This window comes from Contarinia nasturtii, unplaced genomic scaffold (genome assembly GCF_009176525.2).
Source record: "Contarinia nasturtii isolate CC-2019 unplaced genomic scaffold, AAFC_CNas_1.1 Cnas_scaffold_187, whole genome shotgun sequence".
NCBI lineage: Eukaryota > Metazoa > Arthropoda > Insecta > Diptera > Cecidomyiidae > Contarinia > Contarinia nasturtii.
Genome location: NW_022197544.1, coordinates 3816814 through 3840849, shown reverse-complemented (window position 1 = coordinate 3840849; position 24036 = coordinate 3816814). Strand labels below are relative to the sequence as shown.

The 24036-nt window shown below is 32.6% G+C and overlaps 4 protein-coding genes across 7 annotated transcripts; 3 read left to right on the top strand and 1 right to left on the bottom strand.

Annotated features, from left to right (window-relative positions):
* The first annotated feature begins 1328 nt into the window (after nucleotides 1-1328).
* On the top strand, nucleotides 1329-21903 carry LOC116336803 (facilitated trehalose transporter Tret1-like). Of its 3 annotated transcripts, none has more exons than XM_031760944.1 (8): nucleotides 1329-2204; nucleotides 10171-10230; nucleotides 15874-16196; nucleotides 19514-19566; nucleotides 19638-20116; nucleotides 20194-20633; nucleotides 20697-20855; nucleotides 20963-21903. In XM_031760944.1, the coding sequence occupies exons 3-8, from the start codon at nucleotides 15893-15895 to the stop codon at nucleotides 21154-21156; spliced, it is 1629 nt and encodes a 542-aa protein (XP_031616804.1). In that variant the 5' UTR covers nucleotides 1329-2204; nucleotides 10171-10230; nucleotides 15874-15892; the 3' UTR covers nucleotides 21157-21903. The 3 variants fall into 3 exon arrangements, with proteins under 3 accessions (XP_031616804.1, XP_031616805.1, XP_031616803.1); XM_031760945.1 differs by lacking the exon at nucleotides 10171-10230 and adding an exon at nucleotides 4050-4111; XM_031760943.1 differs by lacking the exon at nucleotides 10171-10230 and having other exon boundaries at nucleotides 1330-2204.
* On the top strand, nucleotides 4611-8433 carry LOC116336804. 2 transcript variants are annotated; one of them, XR_004200741.1, is made up of 2 exons: nucleotides 4611-7557; nucleotides 7645-8433. XR_004200741.1 is itself a non-coding variant. In XM_031760947.1 (2 exons), the coding sequence occupies exon 1, from the start codon at nucleotides 5898-5900 to the stop codon at nucleotides 7203-7205; it is 1308 nt and encodes a 435-aa protein (XP_031616807.1). In that variant the 5' UTR covers nucleotides 4611-5897; the 3' UTR covers nucleotides 7206-7217; nucleotides 7281-8433. The 2 variants fall into 2 exon arrangements, 1 of the variants encoding a protein (XP_031616807.1); XM_031760947.1 differs by having other exon boundaries at nucleotides 4611-7217; nucleotides 7281-8433.
* On the bottom strand, nucleotides 10034-11509 carry LOC116336805 (serine protease 38-like). Its single transcript, XM_031760948.1, has 2 exons — nucleotides 10874-11509; nucleotides 10034-10636 (listed from the first exon to the last, which is right to left on the bottom strand). Exons 1-2 carry the CDS (start codon nucleotides 11466-11468, stop codon nucleotides 10470-10472), a joined length of 762 nt encoding a protein of 253 aa, XP_031616808.1. The 5' UTR covers nucleotides 11469-11509; the 3' UTR covers nucleotides 10034-10469.
* A 237-nt stretch (nucleotides 21904-22140) lies between the features above and the next one.
* On the top strand, nucleotides 22141-23920 carry LOC116336778. Its single transcript, XM_031760897.1, has 4 exons — nucleotides 22141-22575; nucleotides 22643-22935; nucleotides 23141-23290; nucleotides 23545-23920. The coding sequence occupies exons 1-4, from the start codon at nucleotides 22141-22143 to the stop codon at nucleotides 23876-23878; spliced, it is 1212 nt and encodes a 403-aa protein (XP_031616757.1). The 3' UTR covers nucleotides 23879-23920.
* The last annotated feature ends 116 nt before the right edge of the window (nucleotides 23921-24036 follow it).

Here is a 24036-nt window from a genome sequence, read left to right as displayed (position 1 = left end):
TGGTCTACTTGAAGTGTATCTAATGTCGTGCAGCCATTGTGGCACTTCAAAACTTTGAAATGTTTTTGACATAAAAACATCCATCAAATTCCAAAAGTATGACATGATGAATTATAAAATACTCAAGAATCTTATCCTAATCGAATTCAGAAATGGACATTGTTTTAGAAATAGACGTCATCAAGCGAACTGGTTAAAACTAAAACCACAATTTGATCTGGTCGAGAGAATAAAAGCAAGAATGAAATAAGAGAAGAAGAAAAAAAAAACCAATACAAATAATGATTTGATACTCGTATAATGCATGGTTTATTGGTTTATTGTTGTTGTGATTTGCCTCGTGCCAATGTTGATTATTGTAAATTGTAATATATCGCTTATCTTAAAATCGGCGCTTATACAACCGTCTATAAAAATGTTTAAATATTCAACAACGATAACAAACTATATTGATCTATTTGTCTGGATGTGCGAACAAACACAGATACACGCATTAATTACATTATGAAATGATTAAGATTTAAACCACTGGGTTCAGCGTAGTAATAATTCTTGGAAAACATGCAATCTATTTCGGTGTAGAAAGCGATATCTGTGAAAAATCAATTTCAAAAATTGGTGTGAAAATGAAAATATTTCGATCGCTACGAGAGAGGCGATTTCGTGTCTTTTCTTCCTCTATGCTGCAAAAAAATGATATATATATATATATATCAAAAGGTTACTCAACCAATGTACATAAACAAACGATTAGCGCGTAGTCTGCGACAAAATCAACGCTGACGACGGAAAAAATAAAAATAGGACTCTTATCTTAGTTTAAATGTACCATTCAATTTTTCCCCATATTAATCAGAATTACATAGATTTTCGCAAACTTTGCAATTCAATTTGTAATAAACGTGCCAAAAAATTCGTCAATATTCAAATCAAACGGGCCGATATCGGTGTGCTCTGTTACTAATCATGTCGGGTATTGTGCTAGTGGCGCAACGACAGCTACAAGTGTCGTCGCCGTACATCCGAAAAAAATGGCAACCATTTTATTCTAGCAACACAGATCTGAAAATAGAGCATTTTTGTTCATCGTGTCTATCGCTCGTATTGTCTGATTTTGGTGTTGTTGTCGTATTTCTTTGTCTCTCTCTCCACTATACATTCATTTCGTCTCTGTCACAAAAGTTTACTTGTACATATGATTTTCAAGCGGTATCGTTGAGTAGCGCCTGTTGCGTTTGTTGTCACACTAACACTATCACTTTTTTTTCTCATGTGTTTTACTGTCTCGCGTGCAAAAGAGAGTAAGCCCAAAGCATTTAGCCGCTTGATAAATGATAAGGTCAGTTGTTAATTGGCGCTCGATTTGAAAACAAGTCTATAATAAATCCATTAAAAAAAATTACTGTGGCACATCATCGAATAATCGCAAAATTAAAAAAAAAAGACGAAACTCACATCTCTCTCATATTGAGAGAATACAGGCCCAACAAAATCTCGTCGGAACAAAAGCGCAACTATTTATTGAAACACAATTATATTTTCATAGTGTGTCTATAACGGTTTATTTGTTGTCGCACACTTCAAACAAAAAAAACGATCGACATTTTGTTTCGGTGCCATTGTAGCTATATAATATAACTTCTTTCAACTTTGGTCGTTTGCATATCACAATTGTGAGACATTTCTAGTGCTTCTTGGCCGTTTAGTCGATTTTTTTATTCGTTCCAAACAAGTTGCCGAAAGAGAAATTGTGTCGCCACGATATATATGATGAAATCAAAAGGATAAACGGAACCTAAGAACAAAACGAAATAAAAATACATTGAATTTTAATGATTTCAACTAAAAAAAAGGAAAAACAAAACTTAGAATATAAGAAGCCAATCGATATAGCTCAAAACCATCTGTGATTCTATTTCTCATCTAACATCATTGCCATTGAGTAGCTTAGTATTTTGTTTGTGTTGAATATTAAACATCTGTTGTAAAGGCTATACAAATTTCGTTGTTGGCACACAAAAAAATCAAGAGAGAGAGAGAGAGAGAGAAAGAAAACCGTTCGAAAGCGATCAAATCGGTGAAATTTTGACATAAACCAGAAAGAAGCGAATTCACAACTCATTCGAGCGAAGGAGCACACCGAATTGAATCAAATTGATCATCGGAAAATAGACTTGCAGAAAACACACATCCAATATGACTGGGTATGTACGAGATACAGAAAGTATTTATTTTACTGTGAAATTCATTAATTTTTGACAATGTTTTGAATCTCGTTTTATTCATAAGGCAATTTTCTTTTTTCGTTAAGTGTTTGATCATCTTTTTTCTCGCCGTCAAGAATTCAAATTGTCTATTGGAAACATTTGTTTCCTCGAAAGAGAGTTTATAGCGCCAACGAGTTTGGTGAATCATAGCAATTAGGTGAATTAAGATTTAATAGTAGTAAATAAAAAATTAATGAAGAAATGATATGATTGGATGGAAAAAACCAAAGGTGCAATTTGCATTTATTTGCATATTTGACCTTCAAACTTGAATGTATAGAGAGTGTGACGACAGAAAAGCACAATTGAAGTGCGCACCAATTTTCCGTCGGATTTTTTTGTTTGTTGTTTTCTGCCCACCAGTTGATATGAAATATGATATAGCGAAGTGATACATCTTTCTTTTTAGCAAATATTATGTTTGACACACACCCAACAATTATTATTCGGTTTTGAACTTCAAATGGAAAAACACCGGACATAAATTGATGTAAAAAACGACATTTTAATATCATTTTATTCATTTTTAAATATGTATAAAATTGAACTTCCAATTAATTAAAAACCTTGTTTGCTTCCATCAGTTTCCATTACATTTTAATGAATCTTCTGCGCGGAAAGTCTCAAAAAATCAAATAATAATTTACGCATTATTTAAAACATTTCTGTTATCATAAACGTCGTAATATTGCGGTTATGTTTTATGTGTTACAAAAATTGACATGTGTTTTTTGCCGCCAAAACCAGTTGATCGCTCCAAATAATTGAATAAATCCATGAATTAAATGCGTAGATTTTTGCATATATGTAAAATAAGGAACTTGAATATTTTTCAGAGATTTTAGTAGTAGGAAAAGGGGGATTCGTCGCCAACTTTTGCGTCAACCGCATGGTTGACGCAAGGCTACCCATGCGGTAGCAGTGCGAGCGCGTGCGTCATCCTAAGAGCGAAGTCCATACGTCGTACATCATTCACTCACTCGCTCACTCACACATTCAATTGTTTTCTCGTTCAATTCTCTCTATCAAACACTCAAAAATTTATCCAACAACAAAATACATTGGTGCGTTTTAAGATCATTTGTTTAAATTTTGAAAGCTCGGTAGTTTTTTTTACTTCGTTTTACTTTACATACGAAACGAATCCAACAACAAAATACATAGCAAATACAAAAAAACGCTCACTCGCTCACTCACACATTCAATCGTTTGCTCCATTGCATATTACAACTCTCTCTCTCCGTCTCACCACTCAAATGATTACTCTAACATTCATACATTCATTACATTTGATTACTACTGATTACATTTCATTACATACATACACGCACACACAATCGGTTTTTGTGACTATGAATACAGTGTTTCTGTTCACTTACCTATCTAACTATATGAAGAAGAGACAGTATTATTTCAAAATTTCATTCTATATTACTCAATCCGTTGATACGAATCTGAGAGAAAAAAGAATATGATAAACCAAAATAGTTACACACACACAACCACATACACATATAACAAGCAGAGCTGATGCCCATATAAAATATACAGCAAGCAGATCCGTTGACATACTAGTTGGGCATGAGAGAGAGAGGAAGAGAGTGAAAACTAGTTTGAATGAGAAATAGTTGTTTAACAGTTCTGTGTGTGGAAGAGAGAGAATGAAAAGTATACATGGGAAAAGTATTGTATTTAATCTTATGTGACTGTGAGCAATCTGAAAAGCAGTTGAAGTAAAAGGAATAAGAAAAAAGGTGACACTGCTTTAGCAATGCTTTTCAGACGGTTTGGGATGCTATATTTTTTAACATAGGAGGAGGGAGACTCAACACCGGTCTCAAAAGGTAAATATTGGAGCTTTCGTATGTCATAATTCGTGCATTTAGGAAAATACGTTTTTTTCATAAATTTATTTGATTTTAGTGAGCGTTTTGTTTGACGGACCATTTTGTAATAGTAATAGTTGACCGATTTTGATGAAATTTCAGTATATATTGTGGTCAATATATTGAACTTCAATGCTCAACAAACAAAATCTACAATTTCAATTTTTTCGCATTGAAATTCAAGTTTTAAAGCATAAATTTACCTATATTTCACACACATTTTCTCTTTTAATCTTAAAACAATCATTCACACCTAAATGCTTTAGGTTCACTTTCATGTAAAATAGTTCGATTTGAGGTTCAATTTCAAGCAAATAGTGCGATTTCATGAAAATAGTTCGATTTGAGGGTCGATTCAATGAAAATAATTCGATTTTAGGTTCGATTTCATGCAAATATTTCGGTTTTTATTTTAGATTTCATGGAAATAATTCGATTTTAGGTTCAATTTCATGAAAATAGTTCGATTTGAGGTTCGATTTCCTGTAAATACGCTCGATTTGAGGTTCCATTATAATTAAATTTCAAACATCTAGTCATACAACTAGATCAATCGAATTTTAATTTTTGTTCGGTGCGTTCCGAAAGGAACGGTTCATATTGATATACCAAAATGGAATTGCGCCCGTGAAAAACGTTAATATCGATGTGATTAACAATGATGTCACCGTCCTCTAATACAATTGAAGATGTCCCTAGTGTTGAGCTACAAGTGCGTGAAAATGCATTTAATAGACGAACACCTTCGCTATTGTAAACAATGGACATATTGATATTGAAATATTTCTAAGCTATTTCTATTTCATATATATCGCTCGGAACTTACGAAAAATATTGAAAATTTGATTAACGTGAAGTCAATGACTGTATTCGTAGCAGAGTTTGAAAAAAAAATTGTAAACACAGATGAAAATAATGATTCTTACGATGATGATGATACTGGCGGTAATCATAGTCATGAGTTAACAGAGAAAGAGACTATATATCTCCCAACGCAAACACGGAAGCTTGATTTAAACGTAGACCTACACGAACATTTTCGAAAACAAATCGTTCAAGAAATAGTGGAAAGTGCAGAACAAGTTTCATTCCGCGGTTCCGGATTTACGCTCGCCCGCATAATCGAGTTGAATGTTCACGTTAACTTATACAACCCATTACAAGGTTCATCGTATATTCAAAGTCCTAAAAAACTATGATATAAAAATGCAGTTATCAACGTACAAAATCAACTTGACGAAATGTGCTTCAAATGGGCTATTTTATCTGCTTTACACCCGGTAACTGATCATCCAGAGCGAGTTCGTCATTATTATCAATATGAGAACGAATTGAATTTTGATGGAATCGATTTTCCCGTTCGCTTGAACCAAATCGACAAATTTGTTCGACAAAACAACAATATATCGATAAATTTATACTATTACGATGATGAAAATGAGGGTCGCATATGTCCATTACGTGTGAGTAATGAAGTTAAGCAGCATCATATTCATTTGCTGCTAATCAAAAACAGAGATAGTGTTAATAAAACAGCTAGCACTTCCAACATGATTAAGGAGATCTGCGATAATGATTCCATTCGTACTCATTACTGCTGGATAAAAAATTTAAGCCGTCTAGTCAGAAGTCAGCTGAATAAACATAAATCTCGAAAATACATTTGCGATCGCATATATTTTATGATACAAATGAAAAATTATTGAAACATACTGCAAAATGTACAAACGAGTGTAGCATTGAAATGCCCGATCAAACATGGAAATGGATGAAATTTGATAACTATAAACATCAGCTGATAGCACCATTTGTTGTATACGCTGATACTGAAGCGTATCTGAAGGAGCTCAGTATGGAAGATCAGAAACGTATATTTAGTGAGGAATGTGCAACTACCGCATATCAGCAGCATCATATGTACAGCGTTGAATATTACTTTAAATGTGAATTTGACGACTCATTTTCATATTACCGAGGCAGCGGCAATCGTACCGATTGCGTCGAATGGTTCATCGCAGAATTGAAGGAAATTGCTCATGGAGTTGCAAGGTTATTTGATAAAAACATACCAATGCTACCGCTAACTGAAGATGAGAGATATGCATTCCACGATCCAAATGCATTATGTACAATTTGTGGTGATATTTTTGAAGCAAATGATATTAGAGTACATGATCACTGTCATCTCACCGGTCGATATAGAGGTCCAGCCCATCAAGCATTCAACTTACAGTTCCAAGATAGCCACGTTGTACCCGTTATTATGCACAATTTGTCGGGTTACGACTCGCATTTATTCATAAAAGAGTTGGCAGCAAATAATATTATAAATGGAGATGTCTCAATTATTCCAGCTAATGCGGAACAATACATCGCTTTCACGAAAGTAGTGACAGGGAGCACACGCGGGCTCAATACGAGAGAAAACGTAAAATTTAAATTCATTGATTCATGTAGATTCATGCCTGCATCTCTAGCTGAATTAGCATCACTACTACCAGCAGATAAAAAACAAATAACGTATAATGAAAGTGAGAAAAATGGCTACACACCAGAACAAATCGCTATGCTTGAACGTAAAGGCGTTTTTCCTTATGAATATGTGAGCGGTATGGAGCAGCTGAAGGGGACAAATCTACCATTAAAAGCAGATTTTTACAGCAAACTTAGTGGAGAAGGAATATCGGATGGCGATTATCAATTTGATCACGATATCTGGCGGAAATTCAATTGTAAAACGCTCGGAGACTATTCTGAACTATATCTAAAGACGGATGTGCTACTGTTGGCCGACGTATTTGAAACTTTTCGAAATACATGCCATACAATTTACAGTTTGGATCCGGCAAACTACTATATAGCTTCAGGTCTTTCGTGGGATGCCATGCTCAAATATACCGGAGTGAGAATTGAACTGTTATCTGATGTGGAAATGTTACTGTTCATCGAACGTGGAATTCGCGGTGGCATAAGTCAGTGCAGTAAACGTCAAGTCAAAGCCAACAATAAATACATGGGAGATGTATACAATGAGAAACGTCAAATTATTTAATGTATTTAGATGGTAAATTTCGGTCGATCATCCACTCGTCCAGTCTATCTTTAATCAATTTCATGATATTTTTAGAATCTAATTTTGTTTTTTTTATCATCCACAAATAATCTGTACGGACACGCAATGTCGCAACCATTACCGCTGAGAGATTTTAAATGGATTGATGACAACATTGTAAAGGCATCTTTTTCGAATGCATATAAAATAGCTAAATTAGCTGACGATTCGGAATATGGCTACATATTCGAGGTTGATCTACAATATCCAAAAAATTTACATGCTACACATAATGATTTTCCATTTTGTGCTGAAAAGCGAACGCTTCCGCGTGAAGCGATCGATATTATCGGTATAAAACCAAATAAAATCGATAAATTACTGTTAACACTATACGATAAAGAAAATTATATCATTCATTATCGCATGCTCAAATTAGCATTACAACACGGTCTAGTATTGAGAAAAGTACATCGAGTACTTCAATTCGAACAAAGTTGCTGGCTAAAGCCCTACGTCGATATTAACACACAGCTACGTACGCAAGCTACCAACGACTTTGAAAAATCATTTTTTAATTATATGAAATATACGTGCAAAATGCTACGCTGTACTACCGTTTACAACTAAAACGGAAAAATGTGCATGTCCAGAAAGAGCTGTCGCACCTCGCGTTATAACAGAAAGTGAATATGTTGACTGCATCGAAAAGAATTGTAACATCGATAAAAAATCTAAAGTTATTAAAAAGTCTAAAGGTATCAAAAAGAATATAGTGAAACGTAAAATTGGATTTAGCGATTATGTTGACTGTATCGAGAAAAATTGTAATATTTTACGTGAACAGCATAACCTTCGCTCGAAATCACATCAAATATTCACAATTAAACAGAGAAAAATTGCCTTAAATCCGTTCGACGATAAGCGTTACCTTATTCGTTCGAATGGTATCGATACACTAGCTTGGGGTCACCATGAAATTGGTGAAATTGAGAAAAATTATTGCTGGTGAAATGTAAATTTCCATATAATTTTAAGCAAAAATAGTAAATAAGGTACAAAAATGAGACAGTTTTCATTGATTTTCATGAATGAAAAACATTTTAGGTAAATTTACGAAAATTTCTGTATAATTCGAAGCAAAATCGGTTCCAAAATCAAATTTTTTTATAAATCCAATCGAACCTTTCAAATAGAACTTTCGCATGATTACTTTATATATTATAATAAACACACATAAATATAACTAAAATTGAAATAAAAAGATTTTGTTTTTTTGTCAAAAAATATCGTGTTTGTTTTATTTACTCGTTTTTTTTTTACATGATTTTTACAATTTTCAGTATGCGAATTCAGATTATTTAATGTAATTACCCCTCTGTAATTTAAAAATAATTCAAATATTTCACTCAATGATTGAGTCGGATCATATAAGTTATTACATACACGACGCAATTTTCTACATATTTCATTAGGATCTTCTTCATCTTCTTCTCTCTCAAATTCCTCATCCTCATCATCATCATACTCGTCATCATCATCATCGTTATCTTGCTCATTCTCATCTATTTCGAGCGATTGACGGAACATTGGCAATGCGTGTGATTTTTTCTCAATTCTCTCATTATTATCAACATCATCATCAATCTCATCCTCATTAGATGAATTGTTTGATTGATTTGATGCATTATCGCTCTCGCTTGCACTCGATGGTTGATTAAAAGTTCCACTTCTTTTGCTGGACTGCTGCATTTCAACAAATTTGCGCTTTTTTAATAATGAAATTGTTGATTTAGCAACATCATATTCTTTTGCTAGACGATTATCATTCACTCCGTCATTCAATTTAGCTAAAATTTCAGCCTTTTGCACTGTATTCAAACGCATGATGTAGCTATGAAGATAACTTTACTGCTTGAATGTTCAACTTGAACTAACTTGTATTACTAGATATTTGTTATTTAAATATAATCAAACCTCAAATCGAACCATTTTCATGAAATCAAACCTAAAATCGAACTATTTGCATGAAATCGAACCTCAAATCGAACTATTTTCATGAAATTGAACTATAATTCGAACTATTTTTATGAAATTAACATCAAAAATCGAACTATTTTTCATGAATTTGAACCTAAAATCGAACTATTTGCGGTTTTATTCAAACCGGTTTGGCTGAAACGAACAACTTCAACAATACTACTGTGAACGTACCAACACATATGTACATACAAAACATGTGTTCGAAACACACATGTTCACTAAAATGTAAAACAAAATGTTGTCAGAAGAACGTAAAAAAAAATTTTAATTGCTGTTAGTCTAGTTCTCTTAAAAAAAAATCTGTCTCCAATCATTATCCACAGTGCAGAATGCAAGTCATTATTTAATTACAATGTCAGTCTCAGAAACAAATAATGATATCAATTCCACACAATTGAGAGAGAGAGAGAAATGTTATAAAATACAACAATTTTAATGTAATAGAACAATATAATGATCAATACAATGTGTAGCACTTGAATGAACATTGAACAATCTAGTTCATATTCTCATTTTTTCCCTCTCTAATGTTTTTTTTTCGTTGTTGAGAAGCAACAATTTACACAAGCAATCAAAAATAGACGAAGAATTAACAAAAAATTTGTGTGAAATTCAGTTTTTTCTTTCCGTTATCATTTTCCGTTCGTTCATAGTTTTTTTTTATTTTCATATTCATTTGTTTTTTCATTTTTATTTTAAGACATGTCATGTTAATATTTCCGTGAATTAATTTTTATTTTAATTCAGTTAACAAAAAGCATTATGCTTAAAATAATTCCGCCAAGTTCGGTTAACCAAAATTCAATGTACGATGAAAAAGAAGTAGAAGGGAAAAATATCATTTAAGCAATATAAAAAACTATCCCACTTTGTATGTGTCACCACTTTACGATCGTTATTATTTTTTTCCTTCTCATTCCAGCAAATTTATCGTTCACTATATCAGCTGTTAGTTCGCACAATTCCAATTGAAGTTTAAACGGTACTGGAGATTTTTATTCATTCCAAAAAAAAACAAAACAAAACACAACAAACAAATCAACAACATTTTTGTTTATTTATTTATTCTATTTTAAGCATCTTTGAGCGATTTCAAATAAGTGTTTCAAATGAATATTCAATAAGAATTTTTATTTTACACAAATTGAGAGAAATGTTTTGTATGTGTGTGTGTGTATGTAATAATAAAAACGTTTCTGAAATAAGCGGCTCAATACGTTTTCAAATACCCGTATTATTCCTAATCCAATGCCTATACCAAGGAATAGATACACCAAACAATGGAAAAGCTGGATTGCAATATTCATTACTTTGATATATCACCCCAAGTAGAAGCCTTTGTTTGTTTATAGTGATAATCAGTCCGGATCCTGAGTCTCCGCCACAAACTATAAAAATAAGTAAAAGTTTTGATTTAAAAGAAGCACATTTTGTTTTGATAGATGTTTTCGTGCATGAAATCATAACAAATTAGACACAGTGTGTATGAAATTGTAATTTATACACATTTCTTCATAGAGTTTTGCACTAGGAGAAATTCTCAACTTTTATGTGTGGAAACATTGATTTTCTACCATATGTTTCTGAAGTATTACATTAAGAAAATTAGGAATACATTTACTAACTTGTTTCTACTTCCAAATGATCTATTGCACAAATTAAGCTATCGTTTGGCAATTTCTTGAAATACAATGGTTCACACGCAGAGAATACGGCTTCCATGAGTACGTCGTGATTTGGTACGTCATAAGCAATATCACCGAATCCAGCTGTTTTTATAATGAGACCCTCTGATACTATGAAGTTTTCTTTCACCATTGGTATAGGTTTGATTTGCTGCGAATACTTGAGATCTTCCTCCAGTTTTATCAAAGCTACATCGTTTTTCGCGGTGTCTTTAACATAATCGGGATGTATAACCCATTTTTCAATATCATGTTTTTCCCCATACCAAGTGGAATAATTTGACCCCACTCTGACGAACTGGTAGAAGATTAATATATTAAAAATGTTACAATGCGCATTGCTAATTAGCCATCTCTCGCTTATAATAACAGCCCCGCACTGGAATTCTGCGAAAACTCGAAAACCCCATGCTACATTTATGGATGCAGTCCACGGATAGTTTTCTATGCTGGTTTTTTTACCATTCACAATTTGAACAGTGGATTCACAACTTGTCGTGAACACGACCAAAAGAGCAATTATGAACTTAAACATTTTCTCAAATATTTTTTGAAAAGATATTTGACGATGTTCAACGTGTAATGCACAAACTTATAATGCATTACGGCGCTTTCCAATATATAGTGCAAATAATTTGCACCGCCGTCAAATATTCAATAGATAACAGTGTCAATGATTTGACTGTCGATGCAATATTTTGCTAACAGCGATGCTTTGATAGGTGTTGACACAATTATCAAAACGCTGCCGCGGCAAAATCTTGATGACATGTTGCTAAGTGCAGAAAGTCATTCCTATGGATGAAAACATATATTCGCTGACCAAAATGACATTTCAAGATCAAATTCATTATAAATTGCAAATATTTTCCGATCTTATTGAAGTTTTATAATCATCTAGACACACATCCAGACATTCGATCGTTTATTCGCTCACTCATTCGATTCAGAAAACATTTTTGACTATGAATTGCTATGTATACATTGAATTAAACGCGCACATGATAATAAAATGTTTGTTGTACTTGAAATTTCGAAATTTCTTTTTCAAACGCTTATGAAATTTTTTTACCTTTAGCTATTGGCATCCATTACAAAATAACTACAATTCAAATGTGCAATTGTTTGAAAATTCAAACATTTCAATGGGCGTGACAATTGAGCGGAGTTCAACTTTTATTTGATTTATATTCATTTTCCCGATTTACTCGACTTTAATTCGCAATTGGTGACGATGATATTTAACCCTCCTAGGTATAGAGTAAAAAAAAACTTGAACGGATAGAGTCGGTCCATTGGACCGCCCATACAAAATGTATGAAAAGTCTATGAAATGAACAAAATTATATATTTTTTTGGTTGAAATTTTCATTATAATTTCATTTAAATGGGAAAAAAGGTTGAAAATAAACCATTTATGACCAAATTAATTGGAATCTGATGATGCAGTTTCATACGGACGCTTTTTGGTGCAGTTCGTATTCACAATTCTTTCGGAATGTTCACCACAAACATTTTTCATACATTTGCTGCACTGTGTTCGCGTCTTTCGATTGATTTTAGTGGGACATAAATGACATGCACTTTTTTTTTATCTTGTTTGGTTTACGTTGTTGAAGTTGACGGTGCTTCTGAACTGTGCTGAGTACAGCTCGATGCGCTTTATTAAATCCATAAGTGGATCTGCGTGCTTTTTGATCATACACCAATGCTTCCGATAATTCGATCAAAAATTTCTTGCGTTGAAATGAATATCGATCTCGTGTAATTCCATGTGTTGCATTATAAACAATGAACGCAGCGAGTCCACAATGTGGAGTACACATACATTGATCAAGTTCATGAATGAAGGCCAACGATTTCTGCCTCGTTGACATGAATAGCTGTGACACAGTTGATCTAACTGATCAACGCCAACTTTTGTGCTGTTATATAATGTGTTGATTTCAGCTTCAGAAACCACATTTTTGATCGACAGCGAACGAATCATGTCTGTGTACTAGCTTATATACATATATACACACATTCTTTCTTTTTTATTCTTTGCTACATTGCTGAATCTTCTCTATATGCACCGTTTTGTAACGCAAAATTCAGAATGTGCATTGTCAACAGTTTTTAATTGTTTTATTTTTTTAATGTTTATATGAGGTTTTCATACATTTGGTATGGGCGGTCCAATGGACCGCCACTATACGTTCTAGGTGAGATTTGGTTTTATCAAATGTCCACAACATATACAATTATTTTATGAAAGAAACAATATGTATATGAATTATAAACTTCTATACGAATAATCTGCACGAGAAATTTTGATTTTTTTTTATTTACTTAGATTTTTATTCAATTTTTTCAAAAATTTCGGTCCAATGGACCTCTATACCTAGGAGGGTTAATTTAAATAATAAATAAAAAAAAATAATTTAAATACGATTCAGATTATAAAACTCCAATAAGATCGGAATATTCATTTTTATTAATTTATAATATTAAATAGTGCTCTTCAATATTTGACTAATAGAATAAGATACAATCAAAATGACACAAGAAACCTAAATAATATTTTACAAACAAATGTAACCAAATCATGTGCACAAAATTCACTTTTCTATAGTATAAATGTATGAAATTGTATAATGTTCAAAATATTATTAGGAGATCATATTTTTGAAAAACTTTGATTAATTCTAAACGGAGAAATGTAAATAAAATCATTATTATTATCACACATGCGCGCTGGGGGGAGGGTTTCCGGTTTGACCCCCACCTGAGGCAAATTTTTCAAAATTTACCCCCAGGTAAATTTTTAGGAGATTTACCGGTTTGACCCCCCTCTGAGAATTTTTTTCTCAGATTTGCAATATAAATGTATAAACAATAGCAAAAATACACTGATTTTGAAGTCAAACTTGAAAAATTTCGGCTCGCTTCGCTCGCCAACACACATTTTTACTTGTTTCTCTCATGCAAAATTTGTATTTCAGTTTTCCATATAAACACCCCCCTCCCCCCCTCGAGACCAAAGTCAATTTGACCCCCCCTGATCAAAAAACCGTGCGCATGTGTGATTATGAGTATATTAAGTATGTACGTTGACAACTATGCTCATGATAAAATGTGGCTTCGCTTTTTTGAATACTCTTTTCAATTTGGCTATGTACTTTTCTTGAATGCCAATTTTTTCTTAAAGGTGAAGTGCCGACGTTATGTATACCTAATGCATTGATATATTGACAATATTCTAATTTAAATCAAGATTTGTTGATCAATAAACCGAGTCATCAAGCAGTCTCACTAAAGTTTTTCATTTTTCTCCAAGTGGTTCGATTCTTTCGATAAATACATAAGCACACGCTAAGTATAACTAAGCCCAAAAGAATCTGAAAAATTAATCAAATAGTAAAACATTTTATTTTTATAGACCAATTCTAATAATCGAATCGAAATTTACTCACACATAAAAATGTAGTGGTTTCGATGCCGTATTTTTCCCATATGAAACAATGCCAATGACGTATTAGTTGTAGGTTTATTTTTCTCCCATACTCACTCTTCTGGGCACACCAGAAATGATATATATTGGTATAAGTTTTACCATCGGAACCACAAACAGAAATCTTACCCTTAGGTACGAATGTACAATCTTCGTAAATTCTTGCACTTGCACTTGCGAAAATTGCAATAACAAGAAAATTGATGTGAATTATTTGATGCATTCTTATCAATGTTTTATTGTTCTTTCTATTGAATTAATAAATGTTTGACGCTCTGAAATTGTCAAAAAAATAAAAGCAACCAACTTCACTCATGTTATCGACTTCACTCGTGAAAAATTAAAATGTTTTTTATTCAAAAGTCTTTCGTTATGATTTGTACTCCAAGTCTGTGAATTTTTTTCAATTTGTCAAAAAATGTTGGCCGATGATGAAAACTGTATGGATATTCTTATTGACAAAAAAATCAATTGCCATTAAAGTCGTATTCATGCAGCTGATGATGACGTTCATTCGTCGAAACAATCGTACTGTTCAATAAAATCAAAATTTATATGACAAAAAGAAGAAATACTGACTCAATTCATTCAATTATTAAAAGTCATATAGTCCTCCAAAATAACCTTAAAAAAATGCTATGGAGTGTGCTCAATTATTTTATTCGATTGCAGTCTAAACTCAATTCCAGAATTATTTAACAATACAAATGGATATTTTGGTCTGTTGCAAATGTTTCAACTTTATTTCTCAATTACTACTGATATGAATGACATGAACAAAATATTATATATTTTATATGAAAAAAGAAAACTCAAATTGAATTTGATTATAATCACCAAATGAATTTTTTTGTTGAATCAGTAGTTGACACATATGTCGTTTCAATACTATATAATAATATCTTTGTTATATTGTTGTATTTGGTTGCATCTTCTATCAGCTTTAAGTGTATCATCACGTAGAGAGCGCCTCATACGATTTCATTCCATACACATTGAGACTCCAGTTATTAGCAAATTCATGTCATAGGTACATTGTTGTACTCTTCTTTTTTATAGAGAAAATATATGGTACTAAATACTCATCGAGTATTTCGTCAACGTAAATAGTTACTACGGCATTTAGTGAATTGTACAAGGGAATGTAAAATTCCAAATTAATACACAACCAAACCCAATTTTTTGATGGTGAAGATAGAGAAGCAAGTCGCATTTGAAATTTTTTTTAGGGTGAAGTGTGCTGCTCGATATGATATAATTCCAAATTTTGTATAATGTAGCTAATAAAAATTCAACCATGCGGTTGACGCAAAAGTTGGCGACGAATCCCCCTTTTCCTACTACTGATTTTATTTCGTAATCGATTTTCTCGTTGCCACACACTGTCAAACGTATAAAATCAGTTAATTCATTCGGCGTATTATTTCTATTGTTGTTTTTTTTCCAGTGGTGATACTCAAACATTGATGAATGACAGCGGTGGACCGATGCGTGTAGTAATTGTAGAATCACAGCAACAATCACAAAATCAAATCGAAATGCAAGATCAAGCGGCCATAAAGGTGCCGGCAACAGCGGCACCAACAGCAAATCCATTTCAAAATAAACATGAACGTGGAAAAGCGCTCCGACAGGTTGTGGCTGCTTTCGTCGCCAATCTTGGTACTATTAACACTGGTCTTATGTTTGGATTTAGTGCTGTTGTTATTCCACAGCTCAAGCGCCCCGATTCTCTCATTCCCATCAATTGCAGTCAGGAGTCGTGGATTGGTAAGTTTTGCAAACCATGAACAGTGGAATATTTTCTGAAAAACAAGCCGATCAATCATCATTTCCATAACAATTGGACTAAAATAAAAAAAAAATATTTGCATAAAATAGCGGAAGCATAAAATCACCTATTGTGAATTTAAACATTTGCAAGGAAAACATATACTTTATACTCTCGCTGTCAGTCTAAATGCGTTTATAGCATAAAATATTTATTCTATCCTTTTTTTGCGCTGTTGTGACACACGCATTCATCCACAACCACTCAATCTCGACCGAATGCCATTCCGTTTTCATATTAAAAACTGAACTTTACGTATATTTCATTTAAAATGTATACACGTTTGAATTAGTTTTACACGTTGGTCTGTTTTGTTTTCCTGTTTCTCTTTCATTTTGACAACTTTGCGAAAATCGATGAAATTACAATCACTCCTGAAGCAATGTTTGTTCACTACGACGTTTTATTTTCAACTCTCAGTGCGTTCAAGTGTATGAAAGAGCGAGAGAATTGATGGCTCGTGCACACCACCTAGAAAACAAGATCGATGCCTACAATTTGATTTGATTGTTGTTGTTTTTGTTGATGTTTTTTAAATATCGTTAAATTTGATAAAAGAAGATTGGATTTACTTCCAAACTCGTTTAAAAAAAAATAACAATATTTTTTTCGTAACTAAGCGATAAAAAAAAGCCACGCCTGGAACCAAGATTTGCTTCATACTCGTGACGAAACTTGATTTCTTTGTTTTGTACAAGCCTCAGCTTCCTGCTCTAGTTTTATCAATTATCTGGCTGTGTCGCTTTTCTTCATGTGATTCAATTTGCATGAAAGCGAAAATTAAAAACAAACAATCCAAATGTTCTGTCCAAAGTCTATACAGATGTTGCTATGGATTCAAAGGTTACATTTTAAACATTTTATTTGTTTTATTCATTTCAATGGCTGCAACATATTAGTAAAAATAAAAGATGCTATTGAACAGAATGCAGATTGCAGTCAATTTAACAGAATATGCAGTTTTAGCAGGTTTAGTTTTAATGTGAGATTTGTTTAAAAGAAACTTGAAAACAAATGGCAAGTAATCAACAAAAAGACGTAATTTGATAACATCATTGTCGATAATGCGAATTGATGGCCGAATCAATCGAAATCGAGTGCACACAACCATGTAACTGACATGAAAAACCAGACCGTTTCCGAAACCAATTTCAGTTTAAGTCGTAATTCCCAATTCAAACTTGATCATTTCAATTCGATTTCAATTTCGCATGCACCAATATTCTTGGACAAAAAAACAATATACACAATAAAATATCTCATTTGTGGTGATTTTACAGATATATTTTGACACATCAAACAGCAGCAACAATAATTACCGTTAATTTATCGACTAATTTGCTATTCTATCACATAATGGTTCTGCATAGAAAAAAATACCATTTAAATAACACTGAATGCAAAAAAGTTCTGATCATCAGAAAGATTACGACGTCAAACAATTCACATGCTAAGAAAAAAACGTTTAGATTTACAAAAAAATTACTTATAACATGTGTGTGTATTCATAATAATTGCATTGAATGATAAAATTTATATGATGTGAATCACTCGCTTTGTTTTTTATTTTGCTCGTATCAATTTCTTTAATCAATTTCTATTATTTGTTATGAAATGAAATTCAAAGGAAATCTACGTCGTAAGAAAAGAAAATTCAGTGAAGATGATTTATAAAACGAGCATTTAATCCAAAATGGGATTTTGAATCTGTCTGCTTAACCACATGACATTGTACCGTTGTGCATTTTGTGAACATGTTGATATCACATGCAATCGATTCTGATAAATGCACGCGAACGAAAGTGATATATTACAACAGGCTGAAATATATTATCGTAGACGGTAAAGTAAACCTTTGGCCCTTTCCAAATGATAATAAACCACATCACATGAGTAATCGTTTAAATTGCATATGCGGGGGGAAAACGCGGTGTAGTCACTAATTGTATCTAAAAACAGCAATAAACGAGTGATTTGCCATGATTTTCAACAAACAATTTTATCAAAAGATCTCGGCTTTAATGATTAACAATCCAATTAAAATTTATGTTTATGAGTGAGAATAACGTTAAATTTTATATTGATGCGTGTGGTGTAATATTATTTTCGTAGTAAACAAATCCATTGAAATTAACACTCTCGTCATGGGTATTTCTACAAATGCATTTCGTTTTTTCTCGGTGGACAATGAAACATAATCGAATGTCAACAACAGAAAAATAATCTAATTCAATGAACTTTTGCCAACAAATCATGTATAATTGTTGTGTGTCCAATAGAATGACACTGTCCATAGAATGTGCGCGTTAGACGCACTTATTACCGACAATTTATTGTCATTTCATTTTTCAAATTGAGGAAATGAATATATGAACATATTTTCAGTCTTTATTCAAGTTTGTTGCCTTGCAGACTCACTCAAGGCGATAAGTCACATGGCAATTTTCTCAATTTGCTATCAATTCGTTGAATAAAAAACAAACGGTTTACAATCATTTAAACGCGCACGTTATTTTATGCGATAAAATTCGTATATATTTAATGAGTTCTGCTGCCAAAAATGATGAATTTGCACAAATGGATTATCTATATATTCTGGAAATGAAAACAAAAAAGGGTCATTTGAAAAAAGAAGAAGAAGAAAAAAAATGAGTCGTTGAGATTAGAACAACAACGTCAAACCGAACCGTATGAAAATCAACACATGGATTGACGTCAATTGACCATAAAATCAAAAATTCATATCGAGATGAAATCCATATTCGACGTGTCTATTTATTGATGGTGGTAAAATTGAAACAAAATTCAATTCATTGATTGAAACGTCAAATATGAACATATGGGTTGACCTTGTAATTTAACTCTGATTTTCTTCATTCTTTCTTAGGCTCACTCAACTTCTAGTTAAATTCAACTTAATGATTCGATTCTGTTGATTAAATGTTGGTTTTTTTTTTCATTTCGAAATGATAAGAAATATACTTATCACGTTAAAATGTAGTAAACATGTGACTTGTTTTGAGTTCACTTTCCGCTTGACATCGTACATCACAATTTCAAGCAAAACAACAAAAATATATATATATACTAAATTATCTAACAATAAACACAATTTTTACTACAAAATGCAAGGGTAAATAGGCAATGATGGGCGGTTTTTTTTTATTGAAACATCAGAATTTTTCCAAATCTTTATTTGCTTCGTTTATTTTCGAATATATTTTTTTAAATCATTGTTTGTTTGTTTATTTTCTAGCTGCATTATCTTCGGCCAGTACACCAGTTGGATGTATTTTAAGTGGTATTTTGGTGAGTAATATATCACATGCATTTGCTTGAAAATGATGAATTTAACGTAATGATTCGATTCTTCTAAATAGATGGATAAAATTGGACGAAAAAAGGCATTGCTATTGACTGAAATTCCGTTAATTTTTGGTTGGATACTCATTGCAATGGCCACCGATGTGCCTATGATTTATGCGGGTCGTTTACTTATGGGTTTTGGTTCTGGTATGGTTGGTGCACCTGCTCGTGTATACACCAGCGAAGTGACACAGCCCCATCTCCGTGGCATGTTGAGTGCTTTAGCCGCCGTCTTTATTAGTTTCGGTGTACTTCTCCAGTATACAATCGGAAAATTTGCATCGTGGAAAACGTTATCAGTGATATCGGGATTTATACCAACAATAGCATTAATTTCGATGTACATGATGCCAGAAACGCCAACATTCTATGTGGCACAATCAAAACCAGAAAAGGCAACCAAAAGTTTGTCAAAATTGCGCTGTTCAACATACAATATTCAACGTGAAGTGGATCATTTGCAAAATTTCGCACAAAAATCTCAACTAGACAAGTTAGTTTTTTAATAATAATAATTATTTTTTAAATTTATGTCGAAGAAAAATGATCGATTTCAATGTGTACTTGCAGAAAAACATCATTTCGTGAAACAATTAAAGCAATACTCAGTCCCACCGCTTTGAAGCCATTCATAATACTCGTTGTATACTTCATGATGTATCAATTTAGCGGCGTTAATACGATCACATTCTATGCGGTTGAAATTTTCCAAATGGCTGTACCGTCGTGGGATGCAAACAATTGTGCAATTTTTATTGGAATTGTTCGTGTATTGTTTACGGTCGTTGGCTGTATTGCAATGCGTAGATATGGCCGTCGTCCACTTACATTTGTATCGTCAATTGGTTGTGGCATATCGATGATATGCCTTGGCATTTATCTTCAATATAAATTCACTATGGATAAAGAAGGTCTTCCGACGCAATACCAATGGTTCCCAGTGGCATGTATTTTTACGTTTACAATATGCAGTTGCATTGGATACCTCATCGTACCATGGGTTATGATCGGTATGTGAACATTTTTCGATTCATTTTTTAAGTCAATACCTTTCAATTGATTATAAATTTCAGGCGAATTGTATCCACAAAAAGTACGCGGCATCATCGGTGGAATGACTACATTTGCGGCCCATTCATTTGTATTTATAGTTGTGAAAACATATCCATTTTTGATGAGTACTATAGAGCAACACGGAACGTTTATTTTATATGGTGTTATTTCTTTAGTCGGTTAGTAGAACTTTCTATACAATTTGAACTCAAAAAAAAAAAAATATCGAAAACTTCATTTTACCGTGTGTTTTCTTTAATGAAATGATTCTGTTTTATTTTTTCAGGTACAATCTTTTACTATTTCTTTTTGCCAGAGACAAGAGGAAAAACATTACAAGAGATCGAAGATTACTTTTCCGGCCGATCGACGACATTGAAAACAAAAAAACAAACGGCATCAAATTTCAATATCAACATTAATACAGCGGCCAATGATCAAACGATAACCGTGGAAAAGGAAAAATTATTGCTTGCCTAAACAATGCCAAAATTCATGTCATATTTTCATATAGCAATGGGCAGTCAATAGTGTTTTTTTCTAAAAATATATTTTGTATGTGTTTTCATGTGTTCATATTATATAAACTTTGAATTATTGAACTTTTTTTGTTAAATATGACGTTGAAGATGTGCCTATTTTTATAAAAATCGAACGAATTATATTGCTAATGCGACATGAAGTGATTTGTAGATTTTTTAAAAAAAATATTTTTAGAAATTACATTGAAAATAAAAACCAAATAGTAGTAAATTAGGTCACCTATAATGTAAATTTCGTGATACAGGATCAGTAATAGGAATAGTATAGTAATAGATATGTTTGCGTGTGTATATATGTAAAATAGTTTTCAGTTGAAATCAAAATGAATGCTGTAATTTGAAAAAAAAGAGTGCTAGGTGATACTTGGTCGATAGCATTAGACACGGTGACCAATTTTATATATATTTACAAATGAAATTGTGTATATATGTGCACAGCGCACGTGGTATGCATGCGTGCGTGCATCCGAATATATTAGTTCCTAGCTTTGTTTTTGGCAGCTTCTGTTTTTTTAGGATATGCCAAATAACACACACAATCGCGAATAGTATTTTATGTCAAAATGCAAATTGAAATATATTTAGATGTAAGTTTTTTCGATAAATTTAGCCATAAAATGCCGTTAAGTAAGAATTGTTGTTTTTATAGAAAAGAAAATAAAAATTTACATTTCAAAGATATGAATATAATATTCTCATTCGAATGTTGAAAGCCATTATGAATATGTGAATTATTGCATATAATTCAGTTTGATTGAAAGAGGAAAAGCATAAGCAGCGACATGTGCATAGTATGGAAATCGACGCATCGATTACCTTGGCAACGTCTCAATAAATAATGTGTCACAGTCGTTAGTTTGCCATTCAATGTTCACGGATACTGGATTCAAAACGAAATAAATCCGACAGTTAATGAAATAATATGTCTGGAACGATGACACTTTGGCCAATTGGTAGCCAATCAACGAATGTGACTGATGAAGAGAGACAATTTCGTCAGGTTGTTTTTGAGTTTATCAATCGAATTGGCAAGGAGATTATATTATACAATGACTATGAATCGAATATTAGTGAAAATGATTTTAAACACATCGAACTTCAAGTCCATGCGCATCGCATTGAAAAAGTGTTAGATTTGTGTATCGCAAAAATTCGTTTAGTTTTTTATCTTTCGAATTTGATTAAACATCAATACGAACATTTGAAGTTGCTATTTTCAGTGGACGATGCACAGCTAATCGAAGAGTTCACACAAAAGTGGTTCCATTCGTCGATTGATGCATCGAACAATACGTTTGTAATAGCTTTGAATCAATGCTTGGATATTTTACACAATAATGCGAATGGATGGCAGAATGTAAATAATACATGTTTGTGTTACGATTATTGTTCTCTTTTAAATTCATAACATTTCTGAACTGTAGATGCCAGAAAGCGGTCAAAATATTATGCTACTTTTGAGTGAGTTGATGAAAATCGCTCGACATCGTATTCAAATGAGCGCTGCCACAGAAATGGCACGACAGAAGGTATTACATCAGCACTGGGCGGAAAATACCAAAAACGTACGACGAATTCATGAACTGCGCCGGGAAATCGAAGAAGATCAACTGAAAGTGTCCAATATTACAACGGTGAAACAGGACGAAGTCGAACGATATGAGTTTGAAAAGAGACGACTCCATCATAAGAATAGCATGATTCTTAATCGATTGATGTAGTTATTTTTTCTTATTTTTGTTTCATTTGTAAGGTTACATTCTTGACGAAAAAGAAAAACAAATTGTTCACAAAAATAACAATGTCACTCGATAATTTTTCATTCGAATTTTGGTTCTGTCAAGAGTTCATAGCTCTAATTGAAAATCTAATTATTGATTTTGAGAATGAAGCGATTTGTACAATTGAATATTCATTTTCAGTATTGATTCAAATAAAGCAATGACCGAAATATGTGAAATTGGAAAATGTCATCAAAATGCGGCCACCGAATCGGTACTGCGAGCCAAAGAAATGTTTGACACCTTACGAAAGAACGATATGTGCGAGGAAAATGAAGCGATTCAAAAAAAGTATATATATTTTAAATGGTTCAATGTTTTTTTAACACTTTAAATGAACCGCCTAGGATAAATCAGCATTACTACATAAATGTCTTCAAATGCGTTATATAAAACAGTTCGCCAACAAAAGCGTGACATCGTCCATATATTTTATAACGCTTTTGCTGACTGACTTTTTTCAGTAACGCATTTGAAGACATTTATCTAGTAATGTTGATTTATTCTAAGTGATTCAAATGTAATAATATTATTCATCACCATAGAATCGACTTGGAGCATCAGCTAAAGGATTTTTTGCAAGTTTATGACCATGAAATCGGTGCACGCAATGCAAAGCTAAATGAATGTAAGCTCATTTTGAAACGGGAAACCAATACACTTAACGCATGGAATGACAAATACAAAACTCAGGAAATTTTATACAATCAAATTCTGGCCGATAAAGAGGTTGAAGAAGAGAAAAGACGCGAGGAACGAATTTTATTATTTATGATGAACCGTGTGGCACGCATCATTCAACGAAATTATCGAAAATTATTGGCTCAGCGAAAGGCCAAAAAGAAAGGGAAGGGCAAACGAGGTGGAAGAAAGAAGTAATCAGCTGTATTTCAAACTTGAACCATATTATAATCAAGCATTCTGGACTAAAAAAACATCATTATACCAAAATTTATAAAATATGAATTCGATCAAAATGTTAGAAAAATCGAAAGAAAAACTATTTGAATTGTAGAATGTGCTGTTATTAATTCAGT

Bases quoted from the DNA above. Each gene is read 5' to 3' on its own strand.
- LOC116336805 (XM_031760948.1), bottom strand. From the start codon at position 11,468: ATGTTTAAGTTCATAATTGCTCTTTTGGTCGTGTTCACGACAAGTTGT. The intron at 10,637-10,873 runs GTTAGTAAATGT...TTATTTTTATAG, and splicing joins TCATTTGGAAGTAGAAACAA to TTTGTGGCGGAGACTCAGGA.
- LOC116336778 (XM_031760897.1), top strand. From the start codon at position 22,141: ATGTCTGGAACGATGACACTTTGGCCAATTGGTAGCCAATCAACGAAT. The intron at 22,936-23,140 runs GTAGTTATTTTT...ATTCATTTTCAG, and splicing joins ATGATTCTTAATCGATTGAT to TATTGATTCAAATAAAGCAA. The intron at 23,291-23,544 runs GTATATATATTT...TCATCACCATAG, and splicing joins AATGAAGCGATTCAAAAAAA to AATCGACTTGGAGCATCAGC.
- LOC116336804 (XM_031760947.1), top strand. From the start codon at position 5,898: ATGCCCGATCAAACATGGAAATGGATGAAATTTGATAACTATAAACAT.
- LOC116336803 (XM_031760943.1), top strand. The intron at 19,567-19,637 runs GTGAGTAATATA...TCTTCTAAATAG, and splicing joins GTATTTTAAGTGGTATTTTG to ATGGATAAAATTGGACGAAA. The intron at 20,856-20,962 runs GTTAGTAGAACT...TTATTTTTTCAG, and splicing joins TGGTGTTATTTCTTTAGTCG to GTACAATCTTTTACTATTTC.